The 22,935-nt window shown below is 39.3% G+C and overlaps 1 protein-coding gene across 2 annotated transcripts in view; it reads left to right on the plus strand.

The window, feature by feature from the left end:
* Positions 1-22,935, plus strand: part of col14a1a (collagen, type XIV, alpha 1a) — a 191,236-nt gene that overhangs the window by 111,756 nt on the left and 56,545 nt on the right. For both annotated transcript variants that reach the window (XM_033640620.2, XM_078171876.1), the window contains exons 30-34: positions 525-563; positions 794-932; positions 4,673-4,815; positions 8,039-8,148; positions 19,409-19,567. In XM_033640620.2, the coding sequence (XP_033496511.2) occupies positions 525-563; positions 794-932; positions 4,673-4,815; positions 8,039-8,148; positions 19,409-19,567 (590 nt within the window). The remainder of the gene's footprint in view (positions 1-524; positions 564-793; positions 933-4,672; positions 4,816-8,038; positions 8,149-19,408; positions 19,568-22,935) is intronic.

Consider the following 22,935-nt stretch of genomic DNA (forward strand, 5'->3'; position numbering starts at 1 on the left):
TAGCAGTTTACTTATCTGTAAATGCCTAGGAAGTACAGGTTTATTAATGTGTGGTTTCCAAACCACAGATATAATGGATGTCTTGAAAAAGGTAGACCTCACCTGGATGTAAGCTTTGCACCAAAATGCATGACGTTGGCAGTATGGGGGAAACAGCTCTAGTCAGCCATGCTAAAGGGAAAAAACATCAAGACAACCAAATGACGCTTCAACATACCTGCTGTAGCACGGCCAGCTATTGTTACAGCTTTGTGTCTACATTTCATTCCATATTCCATGCCACATACACAAACAACGCCTGTCTTAGGTCAAAGCACACTTGAGTAAGAGCCTCACTATTGCGCCCAGTGATTGCTACATGGACCTAATGTGAGCTATTTTTAACTTCCTAAATAGAGTCATGGAAACGGGGTAAAATATTGAGGAAAAGTTTTCAAATTCTTTGGTAAAAATGTGTGGGAACCCTGAAAAAAGAGAATTAAAAACATTAACGCTGGACTAACAGACTCTTTTGTGTCTTTCAGCGTGTCCATCTGTTTTGATGAGTGGTAACACGATGGCAGGTAAGAGGTGCAAATGATGAGAAAAATGTATAATATACTGTACAGCAGTCACACAGGTCCAACCAGTGTGTCTAACCTTGATGGAACGCTAATGATGATGATGATGATAACAACATAATGATGATGTGCGCTGTTGGGGCATGAATAATTGTAATTACAGTGATCACATAGCGGAAGAGGGGGATGCTGATCGTGGGGAGGATGAAGGGATGATGATCTGTCTCTTGCAGGTTTCCGTATGATGGAGAAGTTTGGCCTAGTGGAGAAGGAGTACAGCACCATACCTGGAGTTTCCCTGGAGCCGGGCTCATTCAACAGCTTCCCCTGTTACAGATTACACCGTGACGCCCTCGTGTCACAGCCAACCAAGTGAGTATGACCGCTCTAAGTGGGGGAAATCTGAAAACACAATTTACAGTACATGTACAACTCAATCATAAAGGCAGCTTGTTGACCAAGGCTAACAGTGATCCCAAAGCGGCCAGAAACCACACTGATCCAGTCGCAGTTTTAAATTCACAAACTTCCCCTACATCAGCATACAATATAAGTGACAGCAGACAGAGTTGTAGGTGACTGTTTGTTCAGTGACAGTTTTATTTGTTGTGTGTGTCATTGATATCAAGATCACTCTCACAAGAGACACCTGAGAACAAACAAAAAGTACACAAAGCTGTAAACAAGATGCAGGGTGTCTGCAGGTCCCTAAAAAGTCTTAATTTCAGTCTTGTTTTGTTTTTCAGGCCATAAAAGTCATTTAAAAGTCTTAGATTTTAAAATGTGCGGTTGCCATAAAAAATTATCTAATTTAATCTTTTTATTTCTTTTTGGCAAAATTGGTGAAGTTCCTTTGCATGAAAGTTGCAAGATGTTACAAATCTTTAAACCTACCACTGAATCTAATCCTGTCTTTCTACTTTATACTTGTATTCACTTGTTGGCACAGTGTAGATTAACCTAACTCACTCTAATAACCATATTCCCACTATAAAACTAACCAACACAGGGCTACATACAGTCGCATGCAAAAGTTTGGGCACTTTTTACTGCGAATAGTTAAGTGAGTAGACAATAAGCTGATCTCCAAAAGGCGTGAAGGTAAAGATGGAGCATGTTTTTCAACATTTCAAGCAAGATCAGTGTATTCATTTTTGTTTTGTACAATTTTAGAGTGGAAAAAAAGGAAAGGAGCACCATGCAAAAGTCTGGGCACCCTATATAATCACTGAAACAAGACTTGGAAGACTCTTAGCTGGCTACAAAAAGCATTTAGAGGCTGTGATACTTGATGAAACGGCGCTACTAAGTAGCCTACTGACCATGCCGGATGCCCAAACTTTTGCTTCAGGCCCTTTTCATTTTTTTTCTTCTTAAAACTGTAAAAAATTAAAATAAGAAAGGAATCTTGCTTAAAATCAGGTCGCCTTTTACTTGCTTAGCTATACACAGTAAACGAAATTTGACCACGGGTGCCCAAACTTTTGCATGCAACTGCACATACGTTTTTACCTTTTTACTTACATGCAATGCTTGATTAAGAAAAAGTTGATTTGTCCAAAAATCATTCTGAAATTTGGTTAAATATTATGTTGAAAAAAAAAAGGCATTACATTTAAGTGTCTGATACCTGTAGACATCCTGAAGATGATTCAGTCTCACAAAAGAATCATCATGACGCACAGAGACATTAATGGATAAATCACAGAAAGGCATATATCACACAGTGCATGTTAAGTTTAGCTCATGTTCAGGTTCATACTTGTGTTTTGTGTTTCTACCAGAACATGCTTATGTGCTTTAATTTTAAAAACACTTTATTTACCTCATGTTGTCTGTGCTGGAACATCTATATTTACCCCCTGTCTGAGATGCTAAGTTTTAGTGCCTGTCTCTTTAAGCCCCCCTCCTGAAAAAGCCCAGTCTGCTCTGATTGCATTCCTGTTTTTTTTCTGCATCTCGGCATCGTGTCATTACAGATGGGAAATGACTGTAATGAAGTGTAGCGTCACTTTCTACCATGAAAAATCACCAATAAAGGCTTACAAACCAGCAGTCAAGACATCAGCAATCAAGATCACATGTTTTCTTGAAGTTAAAATGTAGCTACATGTAGCATTGTTAGGCGACGTAACGTTAACACTTGCAGTAGCATGACTAGAGCAGAAGACCTTATAAAGGAATCAGTCAGGAGCTGACGTCAGCTTGTTTCAGAAGTAACAAAAAGCAACTTTGGCTACATTAAATATAAACATAAAGAATACAAACATTCTAGCATTATATATATGAGAGAAAATAAGGAAAATCATAAGAGGTCCTCTTCTTCCTGTTTCATGGAGGTCGTGTGATCCTCCTCCACTGTTTATTCATGTATGTTTTCTTGTTAAGTGACTCTCCCTTCCTCCACTGGACACGGGGAGTGGTGACGGCCAGCGGGACACAGACACCAGAGGACTTTGAATTATGGGCCAGCAGCACACACAGGGTCCTAAAAACTATTTAACAGTCCTGCCAATAAAAATGTCCTGACATTCTGGCTAATAGTAAACCACTGGGGAACTAACATGAAAGAAAACATGTTAAAGATTCTCCTTTATCTTTGTTTTTGATTATCTTTTCAAGTTCAAGTCCCACTCAGAGCACCTGGGCTGTGTTATACTTGCTATCTTTCACATCCCACAATCAGTCCTTGCCCTCATTGCTAATAACCACAGATAATGATCATGAAGACTGTAAAATTTGAGCTGTTCACTGCCAATGTTACAATAAAGAAGGGCTGTGATTCCATGTGGCTGCCAGGCTCTAGATGACACATTATCTGATAAATTAATGTATAAACACTACATGTGCCAATTAGATGGTTCATTTAAAAAAAAAAAGAATTTCAAAGCCTATAGGGAGTGCAGCCTTTACAAATTGTGGAATTTCTGCAAATAAAAAAAGAAATTTACTGAAAGCTCTGAGCAGAAGCAGATTATTACAGTCATGTATCAAACACGCAGTTTCCACTAATCCCCTTCAATTCCTGCTGACAATTAACACAAAAAGCAAATTGGCAATTTCAGATCATTTTCTTTCAGGGCCTCGGAGCTCAATTGTAGAACATTTTTTCTTAAATAATTACAACCTGCAAAAACTGCATCTGCAGCATTTCACCAGCTTCTGGAGGGCTCTGTAGTAAATACAAAACACAAAACACATAGATAAGTGCACTCATTTACATTTACTGCATGTGGCCAGTATGCATTTAATTATGCTTTGTAGTCCCCCCCCCCCAAAAAAACAAAAAACAAAAACAAAACTAAACTGAACTAAATTCTATTTCATTTCCATTGCTTACACAGGACACTTTTAGGACCTATAAGTGTCTAGTTTTATTAGACCATGCCCAATCGGTAAGTATCCATAAAAGATTAAAGGTGCTAAGGTCCTGTCTTTATGTGTCATTAAGGTTTCACCTTGTGCATTTCAAGTGTGTCTGAAATTGCAGATTTAGACCGGGACCAAAATAAATTAGCAGAGTTCACAGCATTAGGCGATGCAGGAAACAAATGGCCGAAAAAAATTCTCGGGGATGATTGCAGGTGAAGGTCACTGTACCACAGGGAAGAACTCAAGTATAAAACCCATGCATACAACTACTTACAGTAACAGGAGCATTCAGTGGCTTCAAATTTGTTCCTGTAATAATGTCTTTCATTCTGTGATGTTGTCATTTTGGTGACTCTTGGTTTTTTTACAGTCACCCAGCTTTAACTTTAGCTTCCTGCTCTGTGATTGTTCAGTTTGTGAAAAGTGACATTGACGAGTCCTCTGAAAAGTTGAAGCTGAGATAATTTGAACTTGAAGTGCTAGAAGGCAGCCTCACAAAAAAAAAAAAAAAAGGCTCGACTCTGAGATCAAAAAGAAGCTGGCACTCGGAGACAGTCTAAGGCAGCCGAAAGCACTCTAAAAGCATTCACAAGAGCTGAGCAGAGGCAATGGCACTTTGGAAAAGACACCTGTGGATACGTGCCTTTAGGGCACAGCCAAGCTCATTGTCTATCTATCTGTGTGTGTGTGTGTGTGTGTGTGTGTGTGTGTGCGCGTGCTCTTTCATGTGTGTGTCCCAGGTACCTTCACCCCGAAGGTTTACCCTCTGACTACACCATTTCTATGATGCTCCGTCTACTTCCTGAGACCCCGCAGGAGCCCTTTGCATTGTGGGAAATTCTCAACAAGGACAACGAGCCATTGGTGGGACTGATTTTGGACAGTAAGTTTGAATCACTTGTGTTTTTGCTTCTTTATCATTCCATTGTCTCACCATCAAACTCAAACAGCAGACGTGTTGCAGTTTGTGAGAGTGCATAATGCAGCAGATTTTAGACATGCAGCAGAAGAAAAATCATTACAGTTTTGATCCTATATAACGTACCTTTGGATCAGAAAAGCTTTCATCTTACCTGTGTATACTCAATCATTAATAAGAAGCAGAGATACCAGAGCACTTCTGCTTACCCTGTCCTTAACGGGACACACCATAACCCTGGGAAAGCACCATAACCACAGTCTTAAAGGTGCTGATGCCCGCATGCTTTAGAATTTGTAACTGGAAACCACAATTTGATAGAAAGCCAGTATTTCTTAAAGCCAAAGCAGATGGGATGATGTTGCATGAGACTGACCATGGTGCAGTGGCTGTGTTTGTATCCGACTGTGATAAGCGATGTTACAGAAACACTGCACACTGGGTGAACTCACACCAGGCGTCAACCTTTAGAGGTGTTTCGGACACTGACTTGGACGAGGCCCAGGGCAGACCTCTGACCTGCTGCGCAGATTATATTAGCAGCTGGGATGGATGATCTTGGAATCCACAGGAGTAGCTGGAGTAGGTTGCAGGGGAAAGTTATTTCACAAGGAAAGCTGAGCTTCATCTCAAAGTCCAATGGCCTTTAAAAAAGGAAAGACGTCTGGAGACTTTGGAGGAGCATCTAACAGACAAACTCAAGGAGCTGAAGGGCACTCCTTAATAAGCCCTGCCATACTTGGCCTAATTTTGGAAAGGCCAATTATATTTTTGCACTACTTCATGTTGTTCAGTGCAGTTTATTTCATCTTCATCTCAAGGAGATAAAGGGCACTTCAACTCAAGTTATTGGTATTGTTTTGATTTTCAAAGAGCATTTATTGATTGCCCAGCGTGTTATTCATACTGAGTGTTGAAGCCTGCACATAGCGACTCCTCTCTGCAGCTGCTGCCAGGCAGAATTAGCTTCTGGATGGCCAGTTGCGCTGAAGGCAGAGAATGGAGGAGGATTTTTTTTTCTAAAGAGATGAAGGTTTTTGTTTTGTTTTTTTTCATTGAAAATGGCTCAAGGAGCTGATTGACTGCCTGCCTCAGACACTAGGGTTCTCTTATTTAGCACATTTTCACTGAAGGTTTTTTTTAAATTCAGGTTATTTGTCTGGTGATTGCTTGAGTGACTGTTTTATATTGGCTCAGCCAGGTTGTGCAAGATGCCAATCTACAGGTGACACATTTTAAAACAGAACACCTAGTTGTGTTTTCCTTCAATATGCAGCCCGGTCACCAGATGAAATTGTTGGGATAATACATTTCAACAAATCATGAATATGTTACATTTGTACATTACATTAAGTATCGAATCAACCAGTGGCATGAGGTGGTAATGTTTGGCCCCAGTGCACACTATTATGACGAGCCCTAGTGCACCCTAGTTACTAGTTATTAAGCACACAAGCACACAATTTTAGGCGTATGTATATTTTACCAACAGTGTGTCTTACTGTTGCTTTTATGTATATCCACTTGTAGATTTGCCAAATATGACCAAAACTACAAATGAAAATAGTGAATTATCAGTTTAAATAGTTTTTTATAGTTAAATTATATATATATAGTATATATATATAGTAGAATAAGCTTATAATTTTGTTTTAGATCGATAGTATTTAATAATTCAGAAACCATGTTGAAGATGAGTTTGCTTTTTTTGAGGGCATTCATAGAAAAGCACACCATTTTTAATTTAATGTGAGTTCTTTGAGCACAGGCATATTTCCAAGTGGCAATTGGGCCCCTCCACCTCCACCCCACAGGCCCCAGTGCAACTGCACTGCCTGCACTGTATTTACACCCCTGGTATCAGCACTTCTAAACTGACGTAATTTCGATGACATATATATGAGCGGACTTTGTCACTGGGGGGTGAAGGTGATGGTGGATGGCGTGACATCTAAGTGAAACGGTTGCCGAGCTGCAGATCACTGTTCGACCAACAAACAACAAAACTGGTTGGTTTTTGGGAGTAATTGGTGACAAGCCCGAACATGATCTTTTCTGAACCATAAACAAGAGTTTTTTGTGCCTAAACATAACATAATAATTGCCACATTATAACAAATGTTACATATTCATGGTTTGCAGAAATGTGCAATGCCAGCATTTATTCTCGTGACTGGGTTATAAGTTGTCATCCATCTGTAGAATGCTGTCACGAAACTTATTGTTCATTGCACAATAATATTTGCTTTAGTGTGATAAAGAAGTGAAATAATCATATATACAGTGTGTTCTGTAGCTGTAAGGTGCTGGAGAAGCTCTGAAATGCACCTTGAATTTGACTTTTGAAAAGCTATAGGAGCCCTTTTTTCTGTTTTGCTCTGCTCTCTCTGTTGATCCTGATACAGTTAAGCAACAAGGACAAAACATGAATCATAATTTGGGTTCATGGTATATTTGGTTGTTCAGAAGAATCCCCAATTTGTGGATGAATATTTCATGGGCTGAAATTTATAACAAAAGCAAGGAAACATCTTTATCATGGCGTAGTCCAGATGTAATGACAACAGTAAATTGGTGCAAAGGGTTAAAATAATCTTACAGTATTTAAAAAATAGCTGTGTCGCCATTATATTTGCGCCATGTTCGAGGTTATACAGCAACAAAGTAATCAGCGTATTTACTCATGATATCATTATATTTTATTTTACAAAGACAGAAGCAATAACAATGTGACAATTTCAGAGCTTAGTTTTTTTTAACATGGTTCAAACTCACAGTTCCCATTGACACTTTTGCCCATCAGATATATTAGTAGAATAATGGCAGTGAACTGGAGAAAAAATGATATTACAGCATTTTGCAAATGAAAGATGACAGGGAATCCATGCCAAAATTACAATGAAATAAAATGGAATTAATACATTTACCAGTCAGAAAGACATCTGATGAAGTTTGTATTTTTTCAACAGTAAAATGAATATTTGTTTTCTATGGAATACAGACAGAGCAGCACAAAGACCAAGTTGTTTGTTGCTAATATTATCCAGCCAATTTTGTTTGATGCTATGACAAAACGATCTTACTTTGAGGAGTTAGAGACAATAGTGTCTAATAACCCAAGTTATTACTTGATGTGAACATCAACCTTTTCTATCCTCTCACCACCGAATGTCTGTACCCCCTGCAGACTCTGGAAAAACCTTGACATTCTTCAACTATGACTACAAAGGAGACTTCCAGACCGTCACCTTTGAAGGAACTGATATCAAAAAAATCTTCCATGGCAGCTTCCACAAGGTTAGTCTTATATATGTGCTAAAAAGTACCTAAATAATAAAATGTATTAACCTTTTTTGTTATTTATAACGTTTAATGCTAATGTGCTTGCTTTTGTATCACATCATTATAATACAGGTAGAGGTTTTGAGCTGTGGGTCGATTTGTTTTGAAAATTAGTGTTGTCCTAATCAGAGAGCCTGTCCCACAGTGGCTACATGTGCCAGTTTGCTTTACATATCAGGATCAAACCAACAAACCGTCATTACAGTATTAAAGTGTTAGTTTTTCAGACACATTTTTAGATCTTCTGCACTGAAACTCTGCAGAGCATGAGCAGACAGAGGCAGCAGGAAGCTTTCTGTCCAGCAGTTGAGAAGGAGACAAAAATAAGGAAGATGGACTGTATTTTGATGTTTTTTTTCGATGTGGTGCAGCCTGTTGGGTGGTTTTCCAGTGGCTCTTGGGCTGTATTTTTTCTCTTGACTTGTCAACACCACTGTGATGAGTGTGTGTGCAGGTGATGATAGCCCTCCTCCCTCTCCTTTCTCTCCCTCCCACTCTCCCTCACTGCTTTCTCTACACCCTTTTTATTTTATTTTTTAAACTAGTGAAGTGTACAGAGTGGGAGTGAAACTGCAGATTTCATCACCCCTTTTAAGACCTCTGTGTGGTCTCCCATGATGAAGTTATACTGGACATTTGTGATTATATTTAACATTTACAGCTTAAAAAATGAGTTGATGATTAAATAATCCCATAACCCTTTTACCAAGCATGTAGTCAATGTCACATAAATGACATGAATGTAATACCTCCAACAAAGTACATGTGATGTATATGCAATAGTCACGTTTCCACAGAGCAGTACAGTTCAGTTCGGTAGGGGTTTTTTTTTTTCGTTTTCACTGTAAAAGGTTTTGGATGGTACCAATGGAACTGTTCCATACCATCCCCTCTGTTGGGGTACCTAGCACACAGATCTGGTACTAAAAGGTGGAGCTGTGAACACTGCAGTCTGTTGATTGGTCAGTAGTGGACGGTCACTCTGCTCAGGGCTGAGTTGTGGCTGGTTTGGAAGCTCATGTAACCACTGTTCATACTATGGGGAGTTTTATTAGTAGACTGTAACTATAAAATGAAAGGATGTTTTGCTGCCTCTTGCAGCAGCTTTAGTTGAAGAAAAAAATAATTTAATTTACTGGGTCGACTGCCAGCGACTTTTAAGGTGGAACGTTAACTTGTGATGTTACTCAATGCATGAGGTGATGACATGAATCAATCAATACACCTTAAATATTTCATTTGACCATTACTTTAGTTTTTATATGACACACACTGTTCGTAAAATCTTCAAGCGTTCATATATATTAATTTCGGCCGGGTTTTGTGACCTGCATATATTCTAATCCTCACTCAGAGCGTCGTTCTTGTGGGCTATGACAACACTAAACCCCTTCCATCTGTGTCAGTGGTAATGAGGAAATACAGTGGGTGCTGGACGGAGCTAGGACCTAGGGTCTAAGTACCATGTGTGAAGGGTTACTTTTGGTTCCAGAGGTGCCATACTGAAAGTGTTTAATGGAAACGGTTCTAATGAAGACAAGGTTTAATGTTTGCCATAAAAGTTAGTGCGTCTACAACAGGGGTTCTCAAAGTTTTGATGACTAAGTGCCAATTTAGGGAGCCAGCATGAGTGACGGCTGCACAGGAAAAGTGCAGTTGTGAGTTGTCCACTGAAGTTGTTAACTTTAACTAACAGCACTAGCATTGATGACAGAACGCAATTTCTAACACTCGTGCTAGTTGCTATGCAACCAGTAGCTTTCTATGAGTTGTTATCCCCGACCTGGCAGGCACTTGTTAGAGGGTGCAGTTTGATGCAGTCTCCTTGTAGTTAAAGTGTAGTGAAGACGTGTAATCTACTGAAATGGAATGCAAATTATTATAATATAATGCATGCACTTCATGTCACGTTGGGGGGCTGAGCAAAATGTGTCAGAGGGCCGCCATTGGCCCGCATGCTGCACTTTGAGCAACAATGATCTACAGTGTCATCATAGAAGGCAACAATTTATGGTAGTTGTGGTAGTTTATCTGATTTTATTGTTACAGTATTACTATTCCCCACTGACCTCACACCGGACTCCCAGAGACAATATTAGTTTGTCCTCCCAGCTGATTCTCTGACAAAGACATTGCTTATTTCCCTCAATCACTGGGTTTCTACTCAAATATATTTATGTAAATTATGTTGTGTCAAATTAGTCAGACTGAATGGAAATCGCAATTTTTTTTGACATTCCCTCAATAAAAGACAATTTTCTGCTCACTTGAGACGAGAAAGTGTTTTGTGGAAAAAAGAAATTATGGAACAAACAGTGAAGCAAATGCCTCAACTGAATAAATAATCACACTGGTTTAGCCTCAACAGGCCCGGTGAATGACAAATTCACATTGCAAAACACTTTGGCATGAAATACCACATTAGCTTAAACAAAAATAACAACAACTTGCTGAATAATAATAATAAAGATTAATTCTTTTGTCTTTGCGAATGTGTTCTTTGAATTAGGAGGTGTATTTACTTCTGCAGGACAGACATGGGCTTTAGCATTATTGTTCTGTTACATTTAAAAGAGTGGTTAACATTTAGAAACACTTGAAAATGGAGTCCAGCCAGAGACTTTATAGACAATATATTTTTTGGTAGAGAGCTGCTGTTGTGTACTTTGTTTCCCAAAACTCTCTCCGGATTTTTGCAGAAAACAAGCCAACACCAGCCCACCAACTCTGTCTTTCTTTATCTCACTTCTCAAAATGTCAGGAGTAGCTGTCCATCATTCTTCATGCCTTTTTGTCTTCTATTATTGTTTCCTGTCTTTCTGCTGGGGAACATGACAATGTTGAGAGAGGGAACAGATGCAGAAGACTGCCTGGCCAGAGGAAGTGTTCATCTCCGCTTAGACAGGATGACAAGTGAATAAGAGGAGCGTCCGTGTGCGTGTGCATGTTTGTGTGTTGGTTATAAAGGGATTACCATATGAAGACACCTCGTGTGAAAGCAGGAATACCCAGCAGGATCTGTCACCGCTCAGCGAAGCGCACACACAGACACACAGACTGAGAGAAACACAGAAAACAGAAACAGGTGAAGGAGGGAGGAAAGAGAGCAGAGGAAGAAACAGATATGACAGTGAGCTTAAGACACAGAGGAATACAGACAGTAAAATACAGAGACAAACACAGAGACATGTAGACATAGAAAGGAGAAGTGAAAGTTATCTTCAGCATAACTCACATATCGCTCAGAGCCATAATATACTCCAGACGTGTATAAACACTATTTCTGTATCTCCCTAAATGATTAAATGCCTCACATTAAAATGTTAGAGAGCACTTAAAGCTGTCCTTGTGAACTGTTAAAATTTACGCTCAGAACATTTGCACCAGTGTTTCTGGAGCTTTCTATCTTACAGTAATCCACAATATTTCAGAATTCACGGCTAATTCATTCACCCATAAATGATTATTATAAAGCTGTTTTTATAAGCGTTGGTAGCATCTTGGAAAGAATAAGAAAATATGATAATGGAGGAACCAAAGCAGCAACTAGAAATAAATGTGTTGTGTCTGTGGGAGGGATAGATTTGGGACGACTGAAGCTGTTTGTTTGTAAAAGGAAAAGAAGAGACACAACAGCGGTATGTGGCTGACAGGGTAATGTGGCAGTTGCATCTGTTTTCCTGACGATTATTATCTTGATGATTAATCCAGATAGATGCACACGCTGTAAAGTGAAATGTAAAATGTGTGCCTGCAGTAGTTTGGAATATTTTCATGATGTTAACAGCTAAAAGTTAAAAGCTTTTCAGAATTTGTCTCTAAGCTTGTTTGTATTCAACTGCAGCCCTACAGCACATCTTCATTATGATAGGGTAAGAGAGTGCTATAAACTTCTCCATTTTATCTGGATTTGGGCTTTTGGAGACTGATGAGGTGCTAGGCATTAGACAGAGGCTATATAATGAAGCGATATGCAGGATCACTGGAAGGGAAATACTGTATATGAGCTAAATTAACATTGTTATACCTCTGCTCCAGTGATAGCCGTGGCAAAAGGCATTATGTTTCCAAGTTGTCCATCCATTTATCCTTCCATCCATCCCATTCTTGTGAACACGATATTTTAAGAGCACCTTGAGGAAATTTCTTCACATTAGGCACAAACATCCACCTTGAGTCAAGGATGAATTGATTAGATTTTGTTAGTCATAGGACAAAGGTCAAGGTCACTGTGACCTCGTCTGTCTCATTTTCATGAACCCCATATCTCAGGAAGATCTTTGGGGGAATTTTTTGAACACTTGGAACAAATGTTCACTTGGACTCACTTGGACACTTGTTGGTCAAAAGGTCAAGAAATGGTCAAGAAAACTGATGGATGGATGGAATCCACTTTGAGTCAAGGATGAACTGATTAGAATTTGGTGGTCAAAGGTCAAGGTCACTCGTCCATCGCATTTTCTCGAATGCAGTATCTCGAAGACCTTGAGGGAATTTCCTCAAATTTAGAACAAAAATCCACTTGGACTCAAAAATGAACTGACTAGAATTTGAAGGTCAAGGTCACTGTGACCTTGCACCCATCTCATTCTCATGAATGCTTTATCTCAAGGAGGCCTTGTAGAAGTTTCCTCGAACTTGGCACAAATGTCAACTTGAACTCAAGAATGAACTGATTAGAAGTTTGGTGGTCATAGGTCAAAGGTCACTGTGACCTCACAAAACATGTTTTGGCCATAACTCAAGAATTCATACACTAATTATTTCAGACAATTGTCTAATAGGATAAAATGATGAAGTGAAGACATTGTAAATCCAAAAGGTCAAAGGTCAGCTTTACCAAGATCCTAATGTTCTGCAAAGGAGAGATACTGGGTGAGTACTGAATGAATGTGTGTGAAGGGTCTGTGTTGTCAAAGACATGGATGCAAACTGTCAGTGCAACTTGACTAGTTTGTGGAGGCATACAGCTATAAGGTGGTAATTCTAGTTCTTGTCAGTGACATGGACATTTTCAAGGCAGTTTATGAATGACAGGACTCAAGCACACCAGTATTTCAGTATTGAAAATCAAGAATATTTCTGCCTGCAGCTGGAAGTACAGTACTGTTGTCACATACACTAACATGTGCAAATCAAAACCCAGTACTATCTTGTATGTGTTATATGTATTACTGTACCTCAGTCAGAATTACCTGGAAAAAAATGAATAGCTTAAGAATAACTCTTTCAAAGCAACATTTCAAGGAATTAAGAGTGTAACCTGAAGCAACACCTGGAATTACACTTGAGTTGCCTGTCAACACTGCAGATGTTTCTTGGTTTTTTTAAAACGTATTCATGATTAAAATTGTTTCCACAAATTCCAGGGGCAGAGATACAGAGCTAACTTCATTTCTACTGTGACTGCTGTTTAAAAACCTGTCACAGTTGCCAAGTTATTCATTAAACACTGTCAGATGTCTCCAGCTGTGATGAAACATTGCTTATCCCACATAACAATACATCTGTGCCTCGGGAATGCTCTGGACTGAACAGGAAGACAGAAATGCAGGGGAAGAAGAAGCTAACTTTGTTTAAAAGTTAAAAGAGCAGTTTGTGGATAATTAGTTATAAAGTTTTATCAATCGAATTTAAAGCAGCATTTTAGGGTTGATTGTGCAAATATTGCTGACTAGAGAGGACAGGAAATGAGAAAACACTCATAATGTACACAGTCAGACAAAGTGAATATGCATAAATATGTACCTACGTGGATGTAAATGCTGAAACATAAATGCTCAAAAAAAACAAACATACAAGCCTTACAAGCAGCCATTCACATATAAAAAGCATACTGTACGCACACACATACACACACTTTTTCACACATGCATGAGCGAGCACGCACATTTTAAGTGCTGGTCAGAGACAGCTGAGTTAGCAGAAATACTGATAGCCTCATCTACTTCAACCCACATTATCTCACACAGCATGTTTAAAAACTGCCATAACAATTTCAGTGTGTGAATGTGTTTGTGTCTGCGCCAATTTTCCAGTCCCGTCATTGTATCAGAAACACTTCTTCATTTTGTGTTAAGTTACCAAGAGGTAAAGGAAAGTGAATGTACTGATTCTGCGCCTCATGTCTTAAAGTGTCTCCCCAGGTTCATCCTCGTCTTCTCTCTCTTTGTCTTTCATATTTCATTGTCAAGATGGTGATCCTTACTGTGGTGAAAACTCGTTCATCTCTAAGAATCTGCCAGAAAATATGCTTTAAAAACAATAGTTTATATTATTTCATGACATTAAGTTATTCTACATTGAGCGATAAATACGCCCAGAGCATAAAACTATTTAGGAATGTCCAAACTGTCTAAAATGTTGCATCAATAACACTTCATGTTTTTTTTCTCCCTGTTGATTTGTCCCTGTTTTGACATTTACATTCAGTAAGGAGAATGTTAAGTTGATAACTCAGTGTTTTTCTGGGTTCTCGCTATCAAAGTACAACAGAGTCGTTATTCAATTTGCAAGATTAGTACAAAGTCATACGCACAACATGACACAGATAACGTGGCTCTGTCAGTGGTTTAGAAAATAAAATAATTTGTCTGAGAAATGATAGGGAAGGATAATTCTGATAAAGAAACAAAATAAACCATCTGTTGACGGAGAGACGCAAACAAACGAGGTGCTTTATATTACAGAAAGATACTGCTGTTGTGTAAGACAGCAATACTATTAGAAAATACAAGACTGTGTGTGTCAGAGAGGCTAATTCATCTTGTGCTGGCAGTAGTATTAGCTGTGGATGGATCCTGTAGTTTCCAGCCAGCTGACTGACCTGTCAGCAGCAGCACAGAGGGAAAAACATTATGCTACTGATATTCTTTATGCTTTTTCTTCATTTTTTGTGGTCAGGGCTTTTTTGTTTGTCTGTTTGTTTGTCATGAATGCTGGCCTGTAAAACCGATCCCAAGTCTCAAATTTGATGTTGGTCTCCTGTCAGTTTGAGGTTATCTAATGATCAGATTAACAAGAACAACAATAAAACATGTTTGTAACATTGAAATTAGCTTTAAACGTACACATTCGTGATTAGGCAAATGTCAGAAGCCCTTTCAAAGTTGAAATGTAATTCTACACTAAATAAGCACCATTTACGGACCTCAGATACCCTCATAATAGCTGTAATCATGAGTATACTATGGTTGACCAACATAAATAAGCGGACGAAGTTGAATTTTACCCTGAAGAACTATTGTACGGAAGGTTTTGACACTCTTTGGGTTTGCTCAACTTTTACACATCAAAAACTTTCAGCATGTAAAGCTCAAAAGGGCACTTCATCCCCAAATCAAAAATACATTTTCCTCTCACCTGTAGTGCTGTTTATCAATCTAGATTGTTCTGGTGTGAGTTGCAGAGTGTTAGAGATATCAGCTGTAGAGGTGTCTGCCTTCTCTCCGGTATAATGGAACTAAATGGCACTCGGCTTGTGGTGCTCAAAGCACCAAAATAATACATTTGAAAAACTCTACAGCAGTGTCTCTTTCCCGAAATCATGACCAGGTTACTGAAGATCCACAGGAAGAGTGTATCTAGTCATGGACGACAGGTTTGTGTATGTGGCAATGCTGGATGGAAACATTAATGGCGTCCTTCTCAACTGAGCTGTAACATTAGCTAGTTTAGTGGTGCTAGGTGAGCTAGATTCGTGCTCTCTTATGCGTGATGATACAGTTTGGCGGGTGTAATTCAATGGACAGAAAATAGTTCCTACGTGAAACTGCTTGTAACAAGGTCTGTGGATTATCTTGAGTAACCGGGTCATGTTGAGGTATTTTTTTTGGCACTTTGAGCACCACTAGCCAAGCGCTATCTAGCTACTTTATGTTCCAGAGAAAGCAGACATCTCGATGACCAACATCTCCAACACTCTGCAACTCACACCAAAACAATCTAGACTGATAAATAGCACTACAGGTAAGAGGAAAAACATGTGTTTTTGATTTTGAGGGTGAACTGTTCCTTTAAGAACACTGGTCCTACATTAATTTTACTTATACTTATATATATATATATATATATATATATATATATATACATATATATATTATACTTGCTTGAGTTAAATTATGTATTGTCATTACTGTTTGTTTTTATCAGGTTCACATTACTGTGGCATGGTAATGTGGTGCCGACATCTGTACTTGCAACTGTAATACCAGGCATTTGTAACTATGTGGCTATTACAACAATAAAATCCCGTAGTGTTAACTGAGATATATATGTAGCTATATATTTTTAGATATTTTTGGGGCTTCTTTTGCTCGTATTTGATAGGACAGAAATAGCATGAAAGGGAAAGAGGGGGGATGACATGCAGCAAATGGCCGTGGGTTCAAATCCAGCCCACTACGGCAAGGATGCAGCCTTTTGCATATGGGGCGCCTGCTCTGTGATGTGAGCTTGTGGGCACCCGAGTAAAACTTAATCCTACATGTTGATTTTTATATTGTACAGAAAAAAGTAAAGGAAATTTGACTGGAAACATTTGCCAAATTCATAAACACAGAGACTGCTTGTATCATGTTCACAACCTATAAATGTCTATATGTGAAATTATGGTGGTAAATTATTTTTATGTGATGTTTTTATATGCAGTTTAACTTTTCATAAGGGAGTATATTTGACCTCCATGTACTGAAATGTTAGCCAATAGATTATTAGGCATATTACGCTAACCCAGGAGAATATAGTATAACCCCCAAAACAGTTGCTTAAGAATAAACAGAATCTTTTCCAAAGCCTTCTGCAGGTTTTTCAGATTTCATATCACTGAAGTGTAAGAACAGGAGACTGGTTCAAATAGTCAATTTTCAGGAGTAAACTTCCTCTGTACTGAAAATAATGGAAGAAACTGATAGCCTGAAGGAGAGTGACACACACCCTGAGAAACATATATTTATATACCTTACAGTGACTCAGACCTTAACTTCAGCTGCGAAATGCCACAAAATACAGGCAAAATGCCTGCACCTTAGAGGATTTTTATGATCTTTTATATCACACAAGTACAACACACACACATCATGCCCAGTGGAGTGTGCAGAGTGGAGGATGAGAACAGAAGTTCATTATGAAGCAGCCGTCCAAACGTCAGCCAAGAAATGGGCCCTGACACTTGAATATGAACTTTGTCTAACTCCACATTAGCTGCACCTTGTTACTGTGTGTGTGAATGTGTATGTGCTGCACACTTGCATCCGTGTTCCTATAATTTAACAGTGCATGTGTATTTTTATTGAGGGTGTGAAAGAGTGATAGAAAACCTCTCATTATGGTGGAACATGTGGATGCTAATAGTGTATTTTATAACTATCTGTCACCAGGATGCAGCCCTCTCTGCTCATTAACCATGTGACCAGTTGAATTTCACAGTTCACGGCTCTGGCAGTGGTTTCCTCTAAGGAGGCAGTTTGAGCTCAGAGGCAGACTGGACGGGCCAATTTGTGTGCTTAGATGCTTTTAACCTGCGTTTCTAAAAATCCCACGCAAGCAAAGCAACCCATTGTCACTGGGATTAGTCAGTGAAGATAAAGGTCTGTTGTTGTTGGTGCAGACAAGAGGTTTGTACTCACAGATAAAAGACCGGTGAAAATGCTGCACTGAAACTATTGTTACATACACAACGTTTTATTGACTCTTGCTATTCAGTTGTCAGTGTTTATGTCTGAGTATGTATTTAGGACAATACTGATGGACAGTGTTGGGCTTGTTACTCAAAAAAATGTGATTTATTACTCATTACTCTTTTCAAATGTAATGTTATTACAAGGGATGTCCCGATCCAATCCCAGTGACTGGTATCAGGGCTGATGAAAGCATTTTTGAGCTGACTGGAATCAGCTATATTGATCTATATATATCCTGATCTGACCATTTCTTTTACATTGGCTGGTGTTTTTACTCCTGAAGCTTTCATGCACAGCAGCACAAGTGCAACTGTTGTCAACTCTCAGCTGTCTATCTCTCCTTCTCTTCACTGAGCTCCCCTGTGTTTATAAGAGCAGGGGCTGAGCCCAGCCTGTGGCAAAACACCACAAACACACACCATAAAGAAGAGCAAAATGCAATATGAGACTGTTTATTGATGTTAAATACTGAGGTTAGGGCACATGCTGTCATCGAAGGCACATTGTGTTTCACCACGCGACAGACAGACATGGCTGCTGGGATTCTTTTTTCTTAATGCATTGCAGAGCTATTCAGTTGTCAAGCATAGGGTATAGCCTATACAATGGACTGATTTAAGTAACTTAAGTAACTGTAATTGAAGTATGTATTGTGCAGCTGTATTATCTAGAAAAATATAAGTATCACATCAGGGCTTGGTATGACCAGATACTCAATATTACATGACTTGTATTCAATTCGTTACATTACTTATTATATCACTTTTCCATTACCCACCACAAAATTGCTAATCACGTCATTTTTCCTCCAAATTCAGACTTCTCATGTGTGCCTCTCTCTCTGAATGTTAGGGTGATCTCCAGTAAGCGCAGCTAATGTTAGACAGCTTGCAAAGGATTTCTGACCTAGGGGTCTTCTGTCACCTGTGACCTGGATTTTACAGTACCAATAATCTGTCTGAAAGACAGAAAATCAATCGTGGAGATAGGCAACATTTCACCTGGCACATATCCAGCCACAGGCTTCATTAGTTCCTTGTCACTTGTAGCCTGCTGTCCACAAATACAATCCATTTTTTTCCAGTCTACAGCCATCCTTCATGGCTGCAGAGCACTCATCTTTGGTGGGGTGTATATCCAGAAGCTTCACATTGTTTCTCAGTACCTGAAACAGTGTTCTTATCATGCAAGTGTTTCCTTCTTCCAAGGTAGCTTGCTGCTTGATGACGTGTATTCGTGATCATTATGAAAATAACTCCAGTATGTGACTGATTGTCAGGTTTCAGACCAGTAGGGGATGACAATAAATGGGAGGTTACTAGAACTACTGCCCAACACTGAATGGGTAACACAGACTAAAGGAGGATTTACTATTGAGACAAAATATTTGCTAAAATTTTTTTTTATACTCTTAAGATATTTGGGTCAAAAACAGAAGTAAAGACATTTCCACATCTTATCTGATCAACAGGTTTGGGAACCTGAGTTTGTGAACTGCTCCAATCTCATGCACCTTATTCTCTCTCCTATTACAGCTCCATGTAACCATCAGCAAGACGTCTGTGAAGGTGGTGTTAGATTGTTCTGTGGTTGGGGAGAAATCTGTCAGTGCTGCTGGCAACATTACCACCGATGGTGTGGAGATCCTTGGAAGGATGGTTCGGTCCAGAGGTAGACGGGACAACTCCGCTCCGGTCAGTATGAATTTTTGTCTGCATCATTGTGAAGTGCACTCTGAGTAGAGGGTAATTTCATACAGCTGGTCATGGAAATGTGATGTCCTCCAGACAGGAAGGTTATCAAGGAAGTAAAAATGGGAGGGTAGGCGTAATCAGGAAATCTTTAAGTTAGTTTAACATGCCAGATTGTATTTCACAATCTGTTTTCACATTAAAATAAAAAGCTTGTTTTTAGTATTTCCTCCGACAGCAGGTCTGTATGATGTAAACCACCTTTAAAGAGAAAATAAATTAAAGTCTGCTTAAATCAAATCTGGCTGGTATAATTGTCCCTTGTGCATTGATTGCAATGATATGTCAGCAAGGTGTGTATGTCAACCGTAATGGCCTATAAAATGGCAACCATTAATATCCAAAAACATTTTAGTGAGTCACTCAGGGGGAGTTTATTTTATTTATTGCAAGTGGAAATGTACAAAGTGCTTTACTTTGTTAGCTATGCTCTACCCATTAAGTAGAACAGGCACTCAAAAAACCTTTTGGCACACACAGGCAAGGGGAGAAGGTGAGATATCCTGTGCTTCTGGGAATACTGAGCACTGCTATTAGTAAATTTATACTTTGTAGCTGCTCCAAAGGAAAGTATCAGCAGGAAAATGTTGCGTGAATAAGTTTTTATGAAGGAAAATATGACATTTTCTTCACTTGTCACCCCATTGTCCTTTACAGGCCAGTAATGGTTATTGATTTAAGAATATGTTGTGTCAGTCATATTTGGAAAGGTCTTTGCGGAAAGTAATCTGTCTGAAAATAATATTATGATGGTAGCTTTACCTGGTGTCGGTTTATACTATTTTCCTGTACTTTCAGTTGGCCAGAAGTGACGTCTTTAGTTGGTGAAGTACTTTGTTTTAAGTTCCACAACGAGCGACATGTCTTGTTATCTAGAGACTGTTATCTGGAAGGAATTTCTAACACAAAACTCTGCTCGGACTCAAGGATGAACTGATTAGAATTTGGTGGTCAGAGATCAAGATCACTGTGACACCATGTGTCATGTCCTGCATAAACACTTTTCTGGCCATTATTCAACACCATACCTCAGGAACAGAGAGGGGAGACGTTTGGCCAGATAATGAATTGGTGACACTGATCTCTGGCATCCACCTTGAAACTGTGGTGATTGTACAGATATGCTGTGTTGCCAGGTTAAGGATGTGTGGTGAAGTATCCACATTCAGCCAAAAAATACACTTAATATCTTCAGTTGAATATCTTCAAAGTCTTCACTTCATATATTATATGAGTCTGGACAGACATGAACATGAACTGCAACTTGACTGATTGGCAGAGGCATTCAACTGCCAGGAAGTGATTCTATAGACTATTTTAGGAACAACGTCATGATGTCATTTTATTAGCTGGAGGCAAAACACGACTCACCACCACAGGGTTGTTGGCTACATAGGAGTCAGAATAGAAGGAGTCATGGCTCAAAACTTAAATTTTATTGCATACCAGCTGCCACTGCCCGTCAACACACACAAAGACAACTATGGTTTAATGTGATAAGACAAAAGGACTGGATGGACGCGATCATCAAAAATGCTCACATGTGCAGCGCGCACTTCATATCAAGTTAGGGAAAAAGTATTTACTGTTGTAGGGATGATTAACATTATGTTAAGGGTTATCATGTCCACCTCATCGGTCCTCCTTTGTAAGATTGGCATAGTAATCAACCACAAAGTCGGCCATCCCACCTTTGGCAATCTGGTCTCTCAGATCATCCATCCACTGAGTAAGAGCATACAGGTCGGCCAGCCTGGTCGCATTGGTCAGTGTTTCCTTTTTCAAGTTTTCGTGGTCCCTGAGAGTGAGTGACCTGACATGGCGCATTCGTAAATTCAGTCTGATGCTCTACACTAAAATAAGAGCCCTGTTGGTCGAAGAAACAGAGCGTTACATTTCTATATAAATTAACTAACAGTTAAGTTAATCACACATTCACTCCGCTTGGCACTCTGCAACTCCATCTCTCCAGTTTGTGCTCCGGCACTTGGAATGAGTATTTCTGAATACTCATTACCACTTGCATCATCTTCCTCCATTGTCGAAAACAAGCCAGCCGAACTTGCTAGCTAGTCTGTGGAGAATTGTTTTGCCTCCAGCTAAGCTCTGCCAACCAAAACGCATCATACAATTTAGTAAAAGGGTCTATTCCCCCTCTGGTGCTATAATAGAACATACTGTGAGCTTATCCCTACTTGAGATATTTTAGCTTTTGGGCAGAAGCCCTTTTGCACTGTATCTTGACATGCCGAGTCAGCAGTTAGGTTAAGGCAACAAAACCACTTGGTTAGGGTTAGGAAAAGATTGTGGCCGACCGAAGTCAAGTCAGTTGACCCAAATGACTAATGACTCACATGTCAAAATAACTCAACTTTGACTTTGAACAGCAGTCTCCTGGGTCAAAGTCCTGTGCTTGTTGAACCTATCTTTCTTCATGTTAGCTGAAAGCGCAGTGCATCTCATACAAATGCTAAAGGATGCATTGTGTGTTCATATCTGACACCAAGGGCCACTGAGACCAGGCTGTATAAAGACTATAATCACCACTGCTTCACACAGGCTGCAGGACAGGCTTTTACTTTTCAGGAACTAAAAACATTTCAGTTGGGAGAGACTTGTTTTTTATTTAGAATATTTATGAACATGTGCACATAAGAATGAAAATATGGAAAGTCTTTGGCAATTAGACTCCAAAGAGATGGTATGATTTAAGGAGAGAAAGCCTTCGTTGAGCTTGTCCTGGACTCTGGATACAATGGTTAGAGGTCCACTAGAGTCCACCAGCTGCTTTTACACTTGGGACAAAAAACAGTCCACACACTAGACTATGCTCCCATAAATATTTAATAAACTTACCACTTAGGTAGTGTTTTGAGCTTCATGCTCTTCATCGTACAAAGTACAATGGTGTCTCTGCATTGTGCTTTGACTGATGAAGAGTGTGAAGCTCAAAACGTCACCTCAGTGATGCTTGTGTTCCAGTTTTTTATCGTCTGGATGTGCTTTTGTAAACTTTATGTGCTTTTAAACTTGGGACTTCTGCACCTTTCTCAACTAAGACCTAGCAGGGCCCTATCTGTACATAGGTGGAGATGAAACCAAACCAGGAACAATGTGTCCATGTACAAGCCGCATCTTGAAATAAAGTAAGGAAGATTATAATTGTGTGACTGAAACAGTAGCGGAGAGAAAAACAAGCCGCCAACCAACAGGATCTCATCCAAGTCTGCAATTGTGTGTTCATGTCTGTGTATATTTAACTTTCTAGATACAACAGTCCCACAGTCATTATGCCTAAGTGGGAGTTTTCC

Source organism: Epinephelus lanceolatus, chromosome 10 (assembly GCF_041903045.1).
Source record: "Epinephelus lanceolatus isolate andai-2023 chromosome 10, ASM4190304v1, whole genome shotgun sequence".
NCBI lineage: Eukaryota > Metazoa > Chordata > Actinopteri > Perciformes > Serranidae > Epinephelus > Epinephelus lanceolatus.